We start from the raw sequence: 22,792 nt of genomic DNA on the forward strand, positions 1-22,792 counted from the left end.
TAATGACTTCAGAACAGTCTTTTACTTCCATCTTTTCCTTTCAACTTTTAACTTTTCTTGTATTGTTTTTCTAACTTGTAGTGTGAATAATGTTTGGAGTGATAATCAAGCTGCTGGAAAACTACATAATCAATTTTTTGTGTTAATATTATGTTAATAATTTGGTAAAGTCACCTGTAGTAGTTTTATTTTTTTGTTGGTTGGTTGGTTTTCTGGGGTTTTTTGTGGGGGTGGACGTAATTAGGGGTTATTTATTTATTTTAATTGTGGTACTGGGGATTGAGCCCAGGACCTTGTGCATGCTACCACTGAGCTATACCCTCTCCCCTTGTAATATTTTTAGAAATAATTCTTACAGAGTTGACTCAGGAATGGATAAATAAGTGGGAGGGTATAGCTCAAGTGGCAGAGTACATGCTTAGCATGCACGAGGTCCTGGGTTCAATCCACAGTACCTCCATCAAAAAAACTAAATAAATAAATAAACCTAATTACCTTCCCCTGCAAAAAAACAAAAAACGAAGGAATGGATAAATAACATCTGCCTGTTTTATTTCATTACCCTTTTTTTTTTGGTTTTAATTAAGAAACAAAGAATTTTTTGACTTAATTTTGAGTGCTTTTCACTTGAAATTGTACCTCCTAGGTCAGAACATTTTAAGACTGTTAAAAATGCATTGTTTACTTTGAATCCTAGAATGAAAATGTCAGAACTAGTAAGCTGTCTATTTTGGGGGAAGAGGAAACATTCATATGATGCATTCTAAAATGCGTCATGTAAAGAGTTGATGTTATTTATTGTTCTAGATGCTGAGGATTTAACCATGAAATTGATTGTCAGGTCTCTATTTATTCTTTTTTATATATATAAACATTTTTTATTGAGTTATAGTCATTTTACAATGTTGTATCAAATTCCAGTGTAGAGCACAATTTTTCAGTTATATATGAATGTACATACATTCATTGTCACATTCTCTTTCGCTGTGAGCCACCACAAGATCCTGTATATATTTCCCTGTGCTACACAGTACAATCTTGTTTATCTATTCTACATTTTGAAATCCCAGTCCCTTCCCACCCCCTGCCCCCTGGCAACCACAGGTTTGTATTCTATGTCTATTTATTCTTTAGGGAAATAGTCTATTTTTTGCATACCCTAAAATACTTAGGAAACATTAATAATGCAATCCGTTAATGCAGCTGTGGTTTGGGTGAATGTATAGATTTCATGAGTTTTGGATGATAGCTTTTATTACTTACTAGCTGTGTGACCTTCTGCAAGTGAATTATTTAATCTCTCAGTTTTAATTTCTTTATTTAAACTTTTTTCTTATTGGGTGCTTATAAAGGTCAGATAGGACTTAAAAGTTTTGAAAGCTATGAGGAATTTATATAAACTTTTAAGTGATAATGCTCCTTAAACCTGAGTGGAAAAGTACCAGGAAGAGACTTAAGAATGAAGGGAGCTATATGAAACTGTTTGGGGATGGAGTAGGAACTTCTTTAAGCAAAGTGAGTTCAAAGTAGAGGCTTGGAGTTGCAGAGAGTCCAGAAATAGCATTCAGAGTCTCTCAGTATTAAAGTTAATGGTGGTCTGTGATGCTTATGCTAACATTACTTTTTTATACCATGAGTAAGCCAGCAGGAATTTTAAATGTAACTTCATGAAGAAAAGTTTTACATAAGAGTACAAATCATGTTACAGATTACCAAATTTTAGATTAGACTAAAAATGTTTTCTACTTAACAAAGCCATGTATAAATATACCTCAGAGTATGTGTGTTATTGGTGCATAAGCATCTTCTCAGATGGCTCACAGAAGGAATGGCTCTTCCAAACAATGGACCAACAGTGTTTCCAGGTGGAGCATTCTTCTGAAAAGTAATTAGTGAAAATTTACCACACGTGACTTTAACTCTGTGTGAAACTGTACAATAAAACCAGCATAAAATTTTAGCATGCTTTTTATAAAATTTATTATACAATGTTATAAAATTTAATACAATATGATTTTTATTGTTACTTAAAATATCTTTTTAAAAATATGTTCATTATTTAATGCATCTTCCCCTTAAATGCTAGTCATCTTTTTATTTGTTAAATATATTTTATGAATAAAAGAGTAGATACATACATATAAAATAGATAAATAATAAGTTTCTACTGTATAGCAAAGGAAACTACCTATGTTCAATATCTTGTAGTAACCTATAATGAAAAAATATGAAAAGGAATGTATATGTATGACTGAAACATGCTGTATGCCAGAAATTGACACAACATTGTAAACTGACGGTACTTCAATTAAAAAAATATATATACTTGATTTAAAAAATGTATAGTTTTAGGAATAATAATAGGAATATCCATGTAGCTGCTAATTAAGTCAAGATACAGTATTTCTACCATGTTAGAACTGTGATGTCTATATGGTAGCCACTAGCCACATGTGACTGCTAAGCATTTGAACTATGACTAGTCTAACTGACATGTGCTGTATGTGAAAAAGTACATACTGGATTTTGAAAACTTGTACAAAAAGAAGCTTGTAAAACATCTCAATTTTTATATTGATTACATGTTGAAAATATTTTAAATACATCTGGTTGAATAATATTACTGTAATTGATTTCACCAGTTTCTGCTTAGTGTTTTAAAACATGGCTGTTAGAAAATTTTCATTTACATATGTGAATTGCATTTGTGGATCTCATTATATTTCTATTGGACAGTGATGCCTTAAAAAAACTCCACAGTCCTGTTCCCCTCTCCACAAAAAAAAAAAAAAACCTTCTCATTATCCTGATTAATAGATTTATTCCCTTGCTTTTATAATTTTATCCCTATGCATGTATTTCTAAACAATACGTTGTTTAGTTTTAAAAAACTGAATATAGCAAGCACAAACTTCATGGCAGTGTAAGTAAAGGACTGTAATTTCATTTCAACATGAAAGTTCCTAGGAGATAAGCTGAACAAAACCTCAGTATCAATTCTGGATTCAGCTTTCCTACGAATTTTAAGAGCTTCTCTAGGGAACTTTGTGAGCATAGTTGTGAATGGTTTGTGGAGAACCTGGGGCTCATACTGGATTTGGGGCACCTGGCAGTGTGAGCCAGTGTTTGTGGTATGCTAGAGGTCTGGAGGAAATGATCAGACGGAGTGGGCTGCTCTATATTTTCTGATTCTAGGCTCACCATGACCTACCTCCTTTTTACAGGGTTTTTCCGTAATTCTTTTCATCTTATAAAACTGCAACTCTTTACCCATTAAGTGGTAATTCCCCATTCCCTGACTCCCCCTTCTCCTTAACCCTGGCAACCACCATTCTACCTTCTATGATTTTGGCTGCTCTAAGTACCACTTATAAATGGAGTTATATGATATTTATCTTTTTATGACTGGCTTATTTCACTTAGTAAAATGTCCAGAAGATTCATCCATGTTGTAGCATATTGCAGAATTTCCTTCCCTAAAAGGCTGAATAATACTCTGTTGTATGTATAGACCACATTTTGCTTATCTCTTCATCCTTCTGTGGACACATAGGTTGTTTCCACATTTTAGCTATTGTCAATAATGCTGCTGTGAACATGGATATACAAATATGTCTTTGAGACCCTGCTTTCAGTTCTTCTAGGTATATACCCAGAAGTGGAATTACTGGATCATATGGTAATTCTATTTTTAATTTCTTGAGGAATTGCTGTACTATTGTCCATGGCAGCTGTATTCTTACACATTCCCACAGCAGTGCACAACAATTTCTCATCCTTACCAATGCTTCTTGTTTTCTGGGTTTTGTTGATAGTAGCCGTCCTAATGAGTGAGGTGTCTAATAAGTGTTTCATTGTAGGGGTTTTTTTTTGTTTGCTTTATTTTGTTTCTTATTGAAGTATAGTAAGTTTACAATGTATCCATTTCTGGTATAGCACATAAAATTTCAGTCATACATATAATACACGCATATATTCATTTTCACATTCTTTTTCATTATAGGTTATTACAAGGTACTGAATATATAGTTCCCTGTGCTATATAGTAAAAACTTGCTGTTTATCTATTTTATATATAGTAGTTAGTATGTAGGGTTTTTTTATGTTTATAGCAGTTTTATTCTTTTTTAAGTTGAAGTATAGTTGATGTACAATATTATATAAGTTACAGGTATAGAATATAGTGACACACAATTTTAAAGGTTATACTCCATTTATAATTATAAAATATTGGCCATATTCCCTGTGTTGTACAATATGTCCTTATAGTATGCCCTTATAGCTTATTTTATACATAATGTTTAATCATAGTTTTGATTTGCATTTCCTAATTATTTGTGATGTTGAGCATCTTTTCATGTGTTTATTGGCCATCTGTATATCTTCTTTAGAGAAATGCCTACTCTTTGCCCATTTTTAAATGGAGTTGTTTGGGGTTTTTTTGTTGTTGAGTTTTAGAAGTTCTCTATTAATTCTGGATATTAATCCCTTATTAGGTATGATTTGCAAATATTTTCTCCCATTCTGTGGGTTGCCTTTTTACTTTGTTGATAGTGTCTTTTGATGTACCTGTTTTTGTTTTTTTTTTTTAATTTTGATGATGTCCAGTTTGTCTGTTTTTGTTGTTGTTACCTGTGCCTTTGGTGTCATCTCTAAGAAATCATTGTCAGATCCAGTGTCATGAAACTTTTATACCTTGTTTCTAGGAGTTTTATAGTTTTAGGTCTTACATTTAGGTCTTTGATCCATTTTGAGTCAATTTTTGTATATGGTGTTAGGTGGGAGCCCAACTTCATCCTTTTGCACTTGGTGTCCATTTTCTCAGCACCATTTGTTGAAAGGGCAGTCCTTTCTCACTGAATGGTCTTGGCACCATTGTCAGAAATCATTTGACCACATGTGAGGGTTTATTTCTGGGCTTTTTGTTCTAGTCCATCTGTCTATATGTTTTGTCTTTATATCAGTACTACGTTGTTTTGATTGCTGAAGCTTTATAGTAAGTTTTGAAATCAGGAAGTATAAGTCCTCATTTTGTTCCCTTTCATGATTGTTTTGGCTATTCAGATTTCCTGAGATTCTATATGATTTTTAGGATGGGTTTTTGTTTGGTCAACACATCCGTTTATTGAGAGTGTGTGCATGTGTGCATACAAGCTTGCTTACTTGCTTAATCCTTTAAGTTCCAGGCACATTCTGTATTAATCCATGTTATGATTTCTGTGAGAAGTGCTGTTTTCTGTTTTGAACTGTAAGAAGTAGATTGGTAAATTACATTAAATCACTATAGAAGAAGCTATTTTTTACACTAACATGCAACCCAATTATGATTCAGAGGCAAGTGAGATTGAATGACTGTAGTGATTATCCAACAGGGAAGCTGACTGTGCATTTCTAAATGGAGAGGAACATGTGACTGAAGGAAGGTGAGTCAGAACCAAGTATCTTCTAGAGGAATCTGTTAAATAGACTGCTGAAAGGCAGAGTACATATTTCCTTTGTGGAATATCTTGTTTTCCTGGGTGGCTATGGCCATCCCAGTATTACTGCTTATCTACTGATTCATTGGTCTCAAAAAAATGGCTCTTTCTCTTGGAAAGAAATCACTGTGTAAAACTTCAGTTGAAGTATTGTGTATAGGCAAGTCAGTTTCTGTGGTGCTCTGTATGTTTCATAACTTTATGTATATTGACTTAACTAATTTTTACTATCAACTATGAAAGAGGTATTATTTAGCTTTGGTTTTATATGTGAGGAATTTGAGGCTTATTAACAAACTTAAATATTTGTCTCAAATACACCAATAGAACTAGAGTTTAAATTCAGGTTTTATCTGATTCTAAAACACATTTAGTTTTTACTCTTCCTGTGCTGTCTTGGGTCTAAGAATAGTGATGATATTCCATTTCGTTAAATAATAATTACATACACATTATTAAGATTTTTAATTTAAAGTTTTTTCTTTTATTTAGAAGCAGTTATTTTGTTTTATTTTAGTATGTTGTGTTTGAACATTTTTTCCTAATTTTTATCCATTTTATTTTGTTTCAAACTCTTTGTTTATTCAAATGGTAGTCAGTTTTCTTATCTCCACTGCTTAAGTAAAATATCCTCCTACCATTTATTTGAAGTGTTCTCTTTTTCATTTATTAAAAACTTGTATACTTGGTTTTGTTTTTTAAATGTTTTGTTTATTCCATTAAGTTGTTTCTGGCTGCCACAGCACTACTACGTGTATACTCATTGCATTGTTACATGTTTTAATATCTGAAAGGGCAGAAAAATAATTTCCTATATTTTCTTGGATAGTCAATTCTTTTGTATTAATTATAGACTTTTATCTCAAATTCAAAAAAGCATTATATTGAGATTTTACTGGAATTTCATTAAAATAAGGATTACTTTGGGGTAAATTGGCAGTAGTCTTACTATTAGAGGATGTGACATCCACTAGTTTATCAAATCTTTTTCTGTGTTTCAAAAATTAGATGTTTTCTTATAGAGCCTCCATATTTCTTATTAAATTTATTCTTTGATACTTTTATTGCTGTTTTAAAATAAGTTTTTTCATTTTATTTTCTAAATAATTACTATTGTAATACAGGAAGATTGTTGGGTTTCATATATTGTTTTTATAACCAGCCACTTTATTGAACTCATTAATTCACCTGGTTTTTCAGTTGAATATTTTAGATTTTTCAGGTAGATAATCTTCAGATGTTATATCCTAGTTATGTTTATATGCAACTTTGTTAGAACTGTGGCTTTTAAAAGGAGGTTGCTGGATCTAGCTCCTTACAGTTTTACTATTACTGAAACATTCCATTAACCTTAGGAGTTAAGTGAGTCCTACTTTTAAATGTAATAGGTGAATTCAGTTTTAATTCTTACAGGGTTTTTTTTTTTTAATGTATTCAGCTATTCCTTATTAAAGGCTTTAAGTTAACTTGTGTTGGAATCTTCTTGTAGGTGGTGGGATATAAATTTTTTAAAATTCATCTTGTATTTGCACTGCCCTTCTGATAATACCCTGCACAAAATGACAGGTAACAAACATCTGTTGAATAGGTGTATCTTTCCAAATTGAAACTACAGGGAAGCTACAGGAAAAACATTTCTAAATTCCAGCTGTGTTTCTGCTCTTCTGTTAATTATTATTCAGATATTTACTGAGGGCCTAAGGGACACTGTTCATTCCCTGTTAACTGTTTTCCCTAATACTTCAGTTTATAGACTAGAGTCACAAGTGTTTAAACTGATAGTTTACCACAGAGAAGTTAAATATTCTTTCCAATTGAAATGGTTTTTTTTGAAGGTGAAGTATCTGCTTCTTGCTTTTATCAATAGCTTTGACACTTGATTTCTGTGTATACTGATGTTATGGCTGAGAATTGATGTGTATGGGAGTCTTGTTTGCAAAGTTACAGTTATTCTAATTATCTTAAAATTACCTCCTTTAGAACCACTCAATAAAAGGAACTCTTTCTACTATCCCTTTGTACCCTCAATTTCTACTCTTGGCCCAGCTACCTAGGAGTTAGAAACACTGAACTTCCATATTGTATTGTAGAAGAAAGGGCAACTGAAGATGCTACTGCTTATTCCAAATTTAGATACTCTTAGAATAAGTAGACTACAGACTCTCAGATATAGAACTGTTTTGTACAGGTTGATAAATAGGAAGTTGACTAGGTTCTTTCATGCCCTTCCTCTGATATTTACATTTCAAAACCCAGGGTAACTAATGTTTAGTTACTTAAGAAGTTTGGTCCCTTTACTAAATAAAGAGTATTTATCATCATTTCTCAAGCTTTATGCTGCAAAGACCTTGGTGTCTGTGAGGGAAGTGAAAAATTGCATTTTTACTATCATAGTTGGATCCTTTTTCTCTTGCATACTCTTTTGAGAACTTGGTGAAAGCATTGGCCTTCCTTTAAAAAATGCACATGGGCACAAACACATTTTAACGCAGAATTTTGGGAGGTTTCTGGTCTTCTTGAAACTAAAGTCATGTAGGTTCTCTGAACTACAGGCTAAAAATTTCTGTATTGTTGATGGCTGCCAGATTTATATCATCAGCCCATATCTCTTCACAGAGTACTAGAAACTCATATGCAACTCCATGCTCAGAAGTCTCCTTTTACATATCGTATAGTTGTCACCTGTGTAACAGATAAAACTTATTCCAAAAAAATTTTATAATGACCCTATTGAGATAAAATTCATATACTGTAAAATTCACCCTTTTAGAGTGTATAATTGAGAGTTTTTTTAGTATATTCACAGAATTGTGCAGCTGTCACCACTCTTTATTTCCAAAACATTTTCATCACCCCAAAAAGAAATTCTGTGCTTATTAACAGCCACTCCTCATTCCCCACTCCCCTCGGCCCCTGGCAACACTAATATCCTTTTTGTCTCTATATTTGCCTGTTCTGGATATTTCATATAAATGGAATCATATAATATGTGCCCTTTTCTGGTTTCTTTCACTTAGCATAATGCGTTCAAGGTTTATCCATGTTGTAGCACGTATCACTACCTCACTCCTTTTTATGGCTGAATAGTATTCCATTGTATGTATGATGCCACAGTTGTTGGTGTGCACATGTTTTTGCTGAAGCTCTACTGCTACAATGATTTGGAATTTAAAGCTACAGAATGTGGAAAATAAAGTGATATGTGTAATTTGGATTGAAATAACATCACAATCAGTGATATTTAGAGCCTGAGTTGATTAAAAAAAATTGCAATACTAATTTTACGTTTTTTCAAAAAAAACACAATGTGATGCTGTACTCACTTTTAACTTCTGTGGAATCTCAAATACATCCTCTGATATTTCACTTTTGAGAAGATAAGCAGGCTATTTTGTTGTTTTTGTATGTGATTAGCAGAATCTGTTTACACATTTTAAAGCCTTTATAGAATCCATATTATATAAAACATTTAATTGTTCTAGAAAAAGGAGTTTAATCCTTAGGTCACATTCTAATACATGTTCTTTCTACAGTTTGAAATAAGGCATCATTATTTTCAGTGAGAAATGTCTCTATGTTAAATGACATTATTAAATTATATTACAAAATGCCAAACTGTTAAGAGACAGTTTTATTTTCTTTATAATTTGAGGTCTGGTATTCATGAATGTATGAGAAGTGCCAAACATTTACTCTGAAGGTCTACACATAAAACTCTTATTTATTTGAATGTGAACATCTAAATAAATCACTGGATCATCTAAATATTATTTTAAATTACAATTCCAGGCACTTGTCTTGATTATGAACTGTAGCCATTTTCTGAACCCATTTAGGAATTTCCCAAAACAGATCAGTGGTTTTCTTAGTCTTGAGAGAACTTTTATAAAGAAGTAATAAATCAGCTTTTTAAAAATTTAGTAATTTCATAAGGAAAATATTTTTTGACTATAGAAGTTAATATGAATAAGCTAGGGTATGGAATCTTTGAAACTAAAAGATACAAGTCATTGATGAAGACTACAGAACTTGATCATGAAGTTGACCTTTCTCTACTTTACATGAGGATTATCTTTATGTTTAGTGTAAGAATTTTAAAAATTGAGCTACATCAATGGGTGAAATGTTATACTCCTCACTATGTGGCAGCCTCTCCTCTGTTAGAAAGGATAGGTGGGAATGTTGATTAGAGAATATGGTAAGTCAAGTTATAATTGATAGGCAAATATGAAGGTGTATTGTCTTTAGTTTTTATGAGGTATTGAATATAAAGTCATCACAGTCACTTGTTTGACTAGGTGCACACCAGTGGAGTTTTAAATTCACATTGTGGAAGAGAATGAGCACTTATCAGAGCAGAAGGAAGTGTGTGGTTAAACGGTCTCAGCTATAACTGTGGACTGTTTCCCTTGGTCCAAGTGGGAGGAGAAATGGAACCTTATGTTTTTTTCCCAATGTCAGTAGAAATTGGTTCAGCATAGTTTATTGGAGCCCTTAACAGGAAAAATAGTTGTGTTTAGTAGTGGAGGGGAATGACATACATATGTACTAGGAAGGCATATGTCCTTTAGGTTTTATTTTGCAGGTTTCTCACTAGTCATTTTTTGCTAGTAATTTTTCTAGCATTATTTATAATTACTGACTGTCTATTCTTATTAAACTTCTCTAAAGACAAGAATGTCTCAAGATTTTTTGTTGAAGAAATTGCTTAAAACTGAATAAAGAAAAAGATGATGCTTCTAGCTTTTTCTGCAAAATGAGAAACTGTTACTGATTTTATGTAATGTAGGTAATAAATAATGTTAATTTTATCTCACAAAAGCACTGGGATTATCCAAAGAAAATATATTTAGTATAGGCAGACAAAGAACCTTATTGATAAAGATACATTTGACAACCTGGAATTTTGAAAGCTCATTGAAGTCCTGCTTCCTCTGCATTTGAAAAAATCTCGTTAAGGCAATAAATGATTTTTAAAAATCTGTGCTACTTTTTATTCAGAAACCCATGTTAAATGAGGTAGAGAAGACCTAAAATAACAATGTTGTTTTTTTGAAGTAACTATTAGGATACTGTGGTGTTACAGTGAGGGAGATTGTAGGAACTAACAAATTTCTCCTTTGTTACATTTCTTACTATATCACAATAAAATACTCACCTCAAGAAGATAGCAGCACCTTTCCTTTCTTGATGGATCCTTAATTGCTCTTGAGAGTAATTATATTTTCAGGCAATATGAAGTTAATTTGGTGATCAGAAATGAAAGTGATCTAAATTTGGAAATCATACCTAAAGTGTATGATTTGTGACTTTTGCTCTAGGGTTATTTGCTTGAAACAGAAGAATTCTCTTTAGTATGAATAAATAAACAGTGTAGTAGTAAAGTTCTTTGAGTAAAAGCAGTAGAAATCAATTCCAGCTAACTTAAGTGAAAAAGAAAACAAACAAAAAAACAGCATTACTTATCAAGAATCTATGAAGTAGCTTGTAAAACTGAAAGGGAATATGAAGAGCCTGACCCTGGGAGGCTCCAGGTATCCAAATAGAGGGAAACAGTGTGTGCTCTCTTCATGGGCTAGTGATTTCCAGTTGTTTTCCATCTCTGTATCTTTCTACTCAGAATTCAAAAATCAAGGCAAAGTACCTGATTGTCCTAACTTCAGCAAGAGAAATGGTGTCTTTTTCAAGTATCACCTTATACAGTTTTTTAAAATACTATGGAAAAACTGATTGGTAATAAAATCCTGGTAAACCAGATTAACTTAATTTATAGAATTTGGTCACAGGCTCTGCTTCATATACTTTCCAATAATTCTTAATTTTGCAATTATATTTATCTTTTTTCCCCAAAGAAAGCTGCAGTTTTCATAAGTAAGTTGATGCTTTGTTTTTCATATGTCTGATGGCTTATCATTGGTTTTCATCCTCATTTTCTGTGTCTCAGGTATATTTGAAGGCTCCCATGATTCTGAATGGAGTCTGTGTTATCTGGAAAGGCTGGATTGATCTCCAGAGACTGGATGGTATGGGCTGCCTGGAATTTGATGAGGAGCGAGCCCAGGTAGGGTGACTTAAGGCTTTACTGACCGTGGTCCTTTTATCTACCCCTATTCTTGCCTTTGTCTGGAGATCTATTTTACACAGTCTTTAAGAGTAAATATAGAAGAGCTCATGTTTGAGTAGTCTTGAGGAATCCTGAAGAGGTTGAGATCCAAATTTTGGTCCTAGTTTTGGGAAAGTTTTTCCTTCAGTGGTTCTAAATTTCGTTGGATTACCACTATGTACTTGGTGGGGCACTTCAAAGTCCTGTAAATGATTCTGTTTAATATTTGTTCTGGACCTTTAGAACATTGGGGGTGGGAAGCAGTTTAAAATAAAATGTAGGAGCAGCACTTTCGGAACGACTGAGTGAGGAACTTGGCAGATTCTCTCCCCAAAAAGCAGTGAGTAAACCTAACAAAATTGTAAAAAAAAAAACAAACCAAAAAACTCATTTGTGGTCTCTGGATATTAACCAAAGGTCATAAATTAAGAGGCATTTATTCAAACAAAGCTAGTGAATTTCAGTAACAACAGTGATAGTTTGGCATTTTAGTCAGGACCTGTTCCTGTGTCCTCCCTCAGCTCTGTGGTCACTCAAGTTCTACCCTGGGTAGACAGGGGAAGCCATGAGGATTGGCAGCTTTGCTGTCCTATCAGAGAGAGTGGACTTTATTTAGAGTAGGGATGTTGCTGAAAACAACTGCAGTCTCTGTGACGAACAGTCGGGGAAAGTTAATGTTGCAGGAAGCAACAAAATGGTAGACTAACCAGAAGTTTATCAGGGAAATCTAGGAGAAAAGATAGCTGAAGTGGGCCCTATTAAGACCATACGTTTAAAAAAGCCACACCTCCTCATGTTCCAGAAGGCTGTGTATATGTGCAAGGCTACATCTATTCAGGAGAGGACAAAGAGGGCCCTAGAAATATACTAGTCACTGACCGAACACAGGTAGACAATAAACTTCCTGCACTTTGAACGTATTCCCCCAAGCCATACATGGATCCAGTGGCAAGGGATGGAAGCCTTCTGGCTTAAGGTGTTTAAGCAGAACCTATGACCAATCATTGGCTGACCACTAAATTATGTTGACTCAGGGGCAACCCCCTAGAAAGCAAGGCTTAAAAAGGAAAAAAAAACAAAAGTAAACTAAACAATGACATCAGAGGCTGAGCACTGCTGGGGAAATAGACTGCAAAATTAGTCTAGGCAAGTCACTAGGCAGACAAACAAAAACCAGCAACAGCATGCTAGAGGCAGGGGTCAGAATTCAGAGTTGCTATAGTATATTATCTAAAATATCCAGTTTTCATCAAGAAATTGTAAGATATGCAGAAGAGCATGAAAATGCAACTAATACTCAGGTAAAAAAGCAGGCAATAGAAACTTTACGGGAGCTCAGATGATGGTTCTTAGTGACAAAAGACTTAAAAGCAATTATTTTTTGGTATGTTCAAAGAACTAAAGGAAATTTTTTTCCTTTAAAGAATTGAAGGAAAATTATGACAATGACTTATAAAATAGAATATCAATAAAGAGATCTAAATTATTAAAGAGAATAAGGTTGCAAAAATGAAAAACACAATAACTGAAATGAAAAATTTGTAGACTCAACAGATTTGAGCTGTTTTCTTCTGCTCAACAGATGGCAGAAAAAAGAATTAGTGAACTTGAACTTAGATTAATAGAGGTTATCCAGTCTGAAGAACAGAAAGAAGAGAGAACAAAAATGAACAGTCTTAGACCGTGGGACACCAGCACACATACCAAGATATGTGTAATGAAAATCCCTGATAGGAGAGAAAGAAAGGCGCAGAAAGTATGTTTTAAGAAATCATGGTTGAAAACTTCCAAAGTTGATGAAAAATAGTCATCTCCATATCCAAGAAATTCAGTGAGACTCCAAGTAGGATGAATACAAAGAAATCTAACCTAGATACATCAAAGTCTAACTGTTAGAAAGAAACTGAATCTTGAAAGCAGCAAGAAAGACTTCCTTGGGGGGATGGTATAGTTCAGTGGTAGAGTGCATGCCTAGCACTCATGAGGTCCTGGGTTCAATCCCCAGTACCACCATTAAAAAATAAACAAAATTACCTACCCTCCCCAAGAAAGACTTCCTTACATACAAGGAAGCAACAGTAAGATTAACAGCTGACTTGTCTTTTGAAATTGAGGAGGCCAGAAGGTAGTGTGATGACATTCAAAATGCTAAAAGAACATGTCAAAGTATCTAATTATTAGTGAGTGTTAATTTTCTTCAATTATTTAATATTAATCCTCTTAATCAAGTTCGAATAAAGGCAAGAATAAAAACGAGCTCTCTTTTTGTTATTTCTGTTATCTCTTCCCATGTTCTCTATATAGAAATGTAGGAATTTTCTTCAGAGATCAAAAAATAACAAAGTCTTGTATAGCACAGGGAACTGTATTCAGTATCTTGTAATAACTTACAATGGAAGAGAATCTGAAAAAGTACAGATATAATAAAACTGAACTACTTTGCTGTACATCTGAAACAAACAGAACACTGAAATCAACTATACTTCAATTTAAAAAAAAAAACTACCAGGGATAGGGGTTGAGGGAGAGAAGAGATCAGACACAGACAACACGGAACATGTGAGGACACAGTGAGAAGACAGCCATCTGCAAACCTAGGAGAGAGGCCTCAGAAGAAACCAAACTTGCAGTCACCTTGATCTTGGACTTCTAACCTAAAGGAAAATCTAAAAAGATAAAAAAAAGAGAGAGATCAAAAAATAAAACCTTCCTAGTAAAAATTTAAGGTTCAAAGTTAAAATTCTTAAGAAAGAATCTCTGCTACCTTGAGTTCCAGGATAAGGAGTACCTAAATCTTTCAGAAAAATTGTAGGTAATTGGCAATTGAGAAGGTTGTTTCTGTAATAAGTGATACAGCAGATTGAATTTATATAAGGGGGAATTTCAGGTTGAGTTGACTTCTAAAACTGAAATATTTTACTAAAATGATAGATAAAAATTTTAAGTTTAACCCACAGAATTTTCTATACTTACAATTTTCCAAGCCCTGTTGCCCCAGTAAGTACCATCTGTTGTGATAGTAAACTAATATAATAATAGGCCTTACATAATGTAATGTAAAAACTTCAAAGCAGGGGATGCCAACCAGTCAACAGTCAGCACTTCTCTGGAGCTTTCCCTATCCCAAAATTATCTGGAAGTAAAAGTAAACAGGCCATGAAGTATAGAACCTAGGAGTAGGAGCTCCATAGCCGTGAATTGTGATTCCCGGCCCCACTGTTTACCAGCTATTGTGGACTGAATGTTTGTGACCCCTCAAAATTCATATTTTGAAGCCCCAACTCCCAGTATGACTGTATTTGGAGATAGGACCTGTATAGAAGTAATTAAGGCTAAATGAGGTCACAAGAGTGGGGCCCTGATACCATAGAATTAGTGTCCTAATAAGAAGAGATACATAGGGAAGCTTGTTCATTCTCTGCCATAAGGACAAAATTCTCTAACAGATGCTGATGTACCTGGTGAGCTTAGAGATAAACAGAGGCTAGTCACAATTCCATTTTTTAGAATTAAATTGTATAAATATTTCAACTGAAATATTTTCACAGGTATTGCCTTTTTGCCTTTGTTCAGAGTACCTTTAACAAATGTTGGCAAGGATGTAGAACAACAGTTGGTGTTTGATTGATTACATAAAATTGACACAGCATTTGGAAAACTGGCAGTAAATACAACTGCACTTAGGTATACTGATGATCCAGCAGCAGTGCTACTCTAAGGCATGATATGCAATGGGAATGAATACATATATTCAACAAATAGGACATTTGTAGCAGCATTATTAGTAATAGCCAGAAACTATAAATTGCCCAAATACCGATTAACAGTAGAATGGACAAATTGCATGTTCACACAAAGAAATACAATGAAAATGAAAAACTACAACTAGCACACCAATACAGGTGAATTTCACAAACATATTGAGTATACAAAAAAAGCACATGCTGTATGATTCCATTTATATAAAGTACAAAACTAGGTAAAACTAATAATACATGTTGTTAGAAGGAAGGATGGTGGTTTACCCTTGGAAGAACAGGCTAGGCACTAGAGTAGAGGAAAAAGACTTCTGAGATGCTGGTACTATTCTATTTCTTCATATGGCTTCTAGCTCCATGGAAAGTTCAGTTTGTGAAAATTCATCAAGCTGTATTTTAGGACAGTGCTGTCCAGTAGAATTCAAATGTGAGCCACATAATGTAATTTAATTTTTTCTAATGCCATTTTAGAAGCTAGGTTGATTTCAGAGAGGTTTTTCAAAGGCTCAGATTTTTTAATTCCCAAGTGCCTGTGTAATGCTATGTGAATTTTTTTTGTATTCAGCATTGATTTTGTCACAGACATTTTATAGTTAACTATGTGTGCATAAATATATTTGTAATTTATGCAACTCTAATGTCTAAATGATTGGCAAAATATCTCACTTCTTTGTATGAGAATTGTTGGGATAACAATTATGAATTAGATATGTACTGCAACTAGTTCCTAGTAAATTTCTATTTCGTAGTTTTAAAAAATTCACTGAGAACATTTTTTAATACAATGTGCACCACCAGCATTTGTATTTGTATTATCAATTTAAGAGCCAATAATTTTTTCTTCACTGTTGTACTCTTTAAATTAATTTACTGTAGCCGTCACAAAAGTAGTTTCACCTTCAATGTTATGACCTTCCAAAAGTTCTATTTTGATTCTATGATAAAATTAGAAAAATTGAACCATTGTTGGGATGTACAGATTTTCTGTTTGAGTACCTGACACTGATGTAAATCTGGTGTCCTTTAGCTTTTTGCAAGTTTTTTCTGTCAGTAAAGCCAACATATGAACAGCTTTGCTTTTTGTATGTGCACGAGAATGTGAGTGAAAATTTATAAGAGTCATTTGATTTAAATTAAAAGTTGTGTTCTACAGTGATGTTAAATGTACCATTTGCAGCTGCACATGTTAAATTGTTGCCTTTGGAGTATATGTTGTTGCTTCTTCAGCGGATTTCTTTCTTTTGGTTTTCATGTGATCAGTGGTACTCTGATCCCCACAGAGAACGGGAAATGTTATTTTGTACAAATCATACATTCATTATCAATTTTCCAGGAAACCAATTTGATTCTTAATTTTTCATTAAACATGTGCTTGTATTTTTTAAATTCATTGCACAGAAAGGTAAGTAATACCAAACTGAAATGAATATAGTTATAGATTTAGGCAATACAATAAAGACAAAATCAGTGCCACAGGAATGGTCAGAATATTCTATATATGCTCTATGAGAACACTGCTAGGCCTTTATTTCCCACATGGGTTTTACAAACGCCCAACTACCTTTTATGATGACCCCTTCTGACTACTTTGTGCAGACTGTGGTATAGACCACAGACTAACAGACTAGTGTGACAAGTAGTTGGTAGGAACCGGAGTGCTAAAAGCTACCACCTGAGACTGGGTAGAGTTAGTTGTCCCTAGCCATTTCAGCATACTTTATCGGTGAGCGTGTAGTTGTATCAGCAAGTATCCTTTATGCTGTCCTTGGGAAGGTGTTACTTCAGCTCACAATGGGAAAGGATCAGGATGACACTGGTAATTGCTTTCAGATTTAACCATTTATTAACGTGCAGTCTTGGGGGAAGGTATAGCTCAAGTGGTAGAGCACATGCTTAGCACGCACGAGATCTTGGGTTCAATCCCCAGTACCTCCTCTAAAAATAAATAAACCTAATTACTCCTACCCCTCAAAAAAAAAAAAGTGCAGACTCTGGTCATTGCACATACTTTTCACATCTCACTAGAAAAGACCAAGGCGAAAGGTGAAATTAGAGACTGGTAGGCTACCAAATCTCTTTTGGCTTATTGTACTACAATTATTAGTAGTGATACTTTTTTTTTCTTTTAATGAGGTAAAATGTGTGATCATTGCTAGAATACACATTAGGGGCTAATAACTTACTTAGGGAATTAGATCACATCTCATGTTATATGCTCTCATTTCATCTTGTAATTCTTCTCTACTGTTCTTAATCATGGTTGCTAATTATATACTGATGTTTGTAATTATTTGTTTGTTGTACACCTCCCCTGCTAGACCAGAACCTGTGAGGAAAAGCACCATTTGTTCCTACACATTGTATGCATTGCATCTAGCACAGTGTCTTGGATGTAGTAAAGACTAAATGTTTGTGGAGTAAGTGAAAGAGTGAATGGATGCACAGGACAGAGGGATATCCTGTTATCAGTAGACATGTCCCAGTTGATACCTAACTAAATAAGAAAAATCCTTTGGGAGTTGGGAATAGAGTTCTTTTGCAGGTAACTCTGGCTTATATAGTACATTCTGAAAATAGAGTTGGTATGTATAATAATGTTTAGTCGAATGTGTGAATTATATATAACCATAAATGCTTATGAAATAATTGCACTTATTGAATGTTGTCAGACAGGATACTTAAGCATTTTTTAAGCATTTTTATATGTTAATTCATTTAATCTCATAAAGTATTACTACTATGTACATTTTACATGTGAGTTTACTGAGGCTTAGAAAAGGAAATGCCTTGCCCTTGGTCATAAAACTAGTAAATGCATCATAAGAGTAGAAACTTAATCATATGTTTCAATTTTGTGTCAGTGAAAATTACAAGTATTCACCTTACTAACAGTGCCAAATGAAAGATTTGTCATGCAGAACAAGATATCAACAGTACACAGTCCAGGCCTGGCATAGCACTTAATTATATTATTAGGGGCCATGGATCTTTTCGTTTTCCTGGTATACTGTGCTCGGTTATGGCTACATTCTCACTGTTACGTTTGCAAGATGCTGTATCTCTGGTCATTACATCAGTTCCCAGGCAGGAGGAAAGGTGAAATGTCTCTTAATGACTTTCTTAGAAGCCTCATTAGGTAACTTATGCTTCTGTCTCATTGGCAAGAACTGAGTTACCTGGCCACCTTTTGCTGCAGTGAATCTAGAATGGTGAATATTGATGACTTTTTTGGTATTGTTTTTGATTTTTTAGTTTCTTCAGGTGTGCCATTGAGAATCCTAATGTTGAGAAGTATGTGACTGCAAAGCTTGAGCCAGGGGGCTTTTTAAGTTGGGGAGTATTATGGTAAGATTACTTTAGAAGGTATGCTCTCATGGCTCTGTTGTGGATTGGGGGATGGCAGAAGGAAGAGACTTCACAGTAATTTGGGTAAGAGATCTTAAGAGCCTGAACTTGAGAATGTTTGTAGAAATGAAAAGGAGATTAAAGATTCAAAAAATATTTAGGAGATAAGATGGATAAGATTTGGTGATAGGCTCTCTGGAGACAAGGGGGAAGTGAAGTGTCAAAGGAGGCTCAGGTTCCTGGCAGAAATGAGTGGGTGGTGCCACCAACCAGACTGAGGAAGAGTAAAGAGAAAGTTTAAATTGATTGCCTTTTAGACAGAGTAACTTTGAGGTATCTCGGTTTCCTTCATGTGCAGATCTTTATCCATTAGTTTGGAAAGGATTAGGGTAGATTTGTTATATGTTACAAATAGTTTTTCTTGATAATATCCCTTAGAATTTTATTTACTTTTTAGTAATAGTCTAGAAGTTTCTAGCATTTATATAATCAATTCTGTTAATATCCTCTTTTTTATATGTCTGACTTTCGTGTCATAATTAGAGGGCCTGTCTTATCCCCACATGGTAGAAATACATACCAATTTTTTTTTGTACTTCTGTGATTTAAATATTGATTTGATCAGGATTTTATTTTGGTGAGTAGGATGAGGTAAAGACAGAATATGAAAGAGCACTTTCAGTTGCTAGAATATGATTGAACCTGATTACTATTTTCAAGGTGTTATAATAGGACATGAAAATGTTGAAGTTTTCTTTTAAAAATTGCTCTTATATTAATTTTTTTGGCTCTTTTATTTTGAGAAATACTCTGCTCTTCATTTTCTTCAAAAAATAAGACACGCCCCAAATTTTAATTTTTTAATATAAATCAGAATTAAACTATCTGTTTCATGTATTCTTATGACAGCAGGAGGACGCATTAGCACAACAGGCCTTTGAAGAGGCTCGGAGAAGGACACGCGAATTTGAAGATAGAGACAGGTCTCATCGGGAGGAAATGGAGGTGAGAGTTTCACAGCTGCTGGCAGTAACTGGTTAGTACTTTCCCCCAAACTCTCAGGCTCTATTTGTGATGTTTGTGCTTAATGTTTTTAAATAGTTTAATGTCTTTCATTTTTAAAAAGGTGTACTCTGTGACTTTGTGTTTATTAAATATAATTGCTATGAAGAAACTTAGTCTTAATTTTAAGGTTATATATGAGTTCCTCATGTATTGGTTCTCATAAAAATCATTTACTATCATAAGGTGTATTTTCTATTAGTTCATTGATCCAAATATCTTACCTCTTTTTATAGTAATCACTTTCTTGTGTCTTTTTATTGTTTTATTACCCATGTCTACTTCAGTCTTAAAACACTCAAATTTAGTCTTATCTAGTGTTTAAATTTGATACAGCTATCAACTAAATAGAATTTCCAGGCATGAAAAAGAGTTCTGGAGATTGGTTGCACAACACTGTGCTTATTTACCACTACTTACCTGTGTACTTGAAAATGGTCAAGATGGTAGTTTTTATGTTATTATATGTTTCCACATTTTTTAAAAAAAGTCAAATGTTATATAATAGAGAAAATTTATAGTTTTTCTATGCACAAAATTGTATGTACACTATTGTTTATATTAATTAAAAAGTGTGTGTGTGTCTACAGAAAGAATGTGGTTAAGAGAGCCCAGACTCTAGAGCCAGACTACAAGGTCTGAATCTGGCTCTGCCACTTTTTTTGTCACCTCTGACAACTTATTTCACCTTTCTATGGCTGAGTTTCCTCATCTATAAAATAGGGCTGATAATCATGCCTGTATCATAGGGCCATTGTAAGGATTAAATGAGTAAACACACGTGAAAGCACTTTTAGAGACTGTGGCACTGACTAGGTGTCAGCTGATATTATTGATATTATTTCGTGTTTATATTATATTTTTAAGAATAAATGAAAAAAATCAAGCCTACTTAGTGGTTAATGTTTGAAATAAAATTATCTTTTAATGGTTGATATTTCCCTTTGTCAGTGAGTGAATTGATTTAATAGGCTGACAGCAACTGATGATGTCCCCAAGATTACTTTCTATCTAGGAGAAGGGACAAGAGGGATATCATGAAATACATTTATTTTCTTTGAAGCACTTATGATTCTTTTTTTTTTTTTTTTCCTAATGGAGATACTGGGGATTGAACCCAGGACCTCATGCATGCTAAGCATGTGCTCTGCCACTGAGCTATTAACCCCCAACCAAAGCTCTTACAGTTCTTGTGATCAAACTGCCTGTGATATTTTCTTTAAGAATGCTTGCATCTGTAATAGCAAGAAGTTTTTTTAATGTATAATATGCATTTATCTTATATTTCTGAACCTTTTTGTTCATGCTGTTTGTTCCCTGACTGAGAATGTACTTTTCTACCCATCATCAAGGCCTGGCTTAAGCGTTATCTGTCAGTCCCTTCTCCAACCTTCTTAATCATAATTAGCCCTTCTACTTTGTAGTTTCCAAAGCACTTCTTATTTCTGTTATTGTTCTTACTGAACACTATATAGAAACATGCCTGTCCTCCATTGTAGTGTGATCCCTAATGAAATGGGGCCCCTGATTTTGTGACTTCCACATGACCCACTGCAGTATTTGGACATTGCGTTTAGTTGTCAAGTGGAGAGCTTCAAAAAAACAGCTCCTACTCTGCCAGTCTGAAAACTAGAGCCTGTAGGTTAAAGTAGAATAATAGATATTAATGGTCTCTGGAAAGATTTTAAATGTTTATAATTTGTTGGTTTATATTAGGTAATTTATTAAGTAATGAACCCCAACTGTGTTGTGCTGGATTCTGCATTAGGGACTGAGAAATATATAGATGAAAATGCATGATTTCTGTCCTTGAACATCAGCTCAGTCTTGAGGGAAAATAGATATTTAAACAGATATTTGCAGTATACTTTAGCAGCAGCCATCCATAATGGAGGTTCAAAAGGGGAACAGTGGTGGTGCACAGAAAGGCATGCTTGCATCTGCCTCTGCTCGGAGGATTCAAAGGAGAATACACTTGCAGAGATTTGAAGGAGGAATGTTAGTCTGCCAGCTGGACAAACTAGGGAAAGTGTTCTTGACAAGGAACAGTGGATGCAAAGGAGTGAAGGAATAAGAGGTCATGCCTTGTCAGAGAACATAACTGGTCAGTCTTTCTGGAGCATGCTAACGTGATTTTAAATGAATGAAAGAACTGTTTTATAAAAAGTGCTATTCAGCTACAGTATAGTTGAAGAATAACTGTTTGACAATTAATGAAACAGTTATTTAGAATTTTTTTGCATGTATTTTGCTTTAAATAAAATTATAGATTATTTGAAACTAAGAATTGTTTTTTCTAAGATGTTTGACTGTTTTTATAAATAGTGTTTCTTGAAGAAAAATATTTTGGTGTGTGAGTTTATGTTTGTGTCTAGACAAAAATAGTCTTTTGATAGATTTGTTGCTCAGATAGGTTGTTTCCAGTCAGTTTTATGTGAGTGGCTGAGCACCTGAGCTTTGTTGTCAGGCCTAGCTGAGATTCCTGTTCTATCACTTGACAATCTATCTTAAGCCCATTTTCTTACAGAAATTGTTTTGAGAATTAAAAGGGAAAAATGCCTGTAAAGCACTTAGTATGATGCTTGGTATTTGTATGCCTACAGCAAATAATAGCTCTAAAGTACTTCTTTAGTGCTTAAAGCTCTACCAAAGGTTCCAGTTAATTGAATTATCTGGCTAACAAGAACATCCTTTTAGTTCTCTAAAGTGTATTAGGGCACTTTCCCTGCATTATGACCTAGAGCATAGAGAAAATGGTTGGATTTTCATCAATGATTTAGGATCCTGTAGTCCCTTATGGCAGTAGTTTAAAAATTCAGTTCTTACAGAGAACTGTCATCTAGAAAATTGGACTGGATTCTGACTCCAGAGCTTGCATTGGCTTAGGGGAGTTTTGGGTATGCATGATTTTTGGCACTTTGCACATACGTATTTGTTTTGTTTGGGAGGTGGCGATTAGGTTTGTTTGTTTGTTTGTTTGTTTTAATGGAGGTACTTGGGATTGAACCCAGGACCTCGTGTATGCTAGGCATGCACTCTACCACTGA

At 34.0% G+C, this 22,792-nt stretch overlaps 1 protein-coding gene across 2 annotated transcripts in view; it reads left to right on the top strand.

Moving 5' to 3' along the window:
• CBFB (core-binding factor subunit beta) overlaps nucleotides 1-22,792 on the top strand; it is a 47,485-nt gene that overhangs the window by 15,501 nt on the left and 9,192 nt on the right. Inside the window, exons 4-5 of one of the 2 annotated variants that reach the window (XM_031680682.2) lie at nucleotides 11,422-11,538; nucleotides 19,593-19,719. In XM_031680682.2, the coding sequence (XP_031536542.1) occupies nucleotides 11,422-11,538; nucleotides 19,593-19,719 (244 nt within the window). The remainder of the gene's footprint in view (nucleotides 1-11,421; nucleotides 11,539-19,592; nucleotides 19,720-22,792) is intronic. The other variant, XM_031680681.2, reaches the window with a different exon arrangement.

The sequence above is a fragment of the Vicugna pacos genome, chromosome 9, assembly GCF_048564905.1.
Source record: "Vicugna pacos chromosome 9, VicPac4, whole genome shotgun sequence".
In the NCBI taxonomy this organism is placed as follows: Eukaryota; Metazoa; Chordata; class Mammalia; order Artiodactyla; family Camelidae; genus Vicugna; species Vicugna pacos.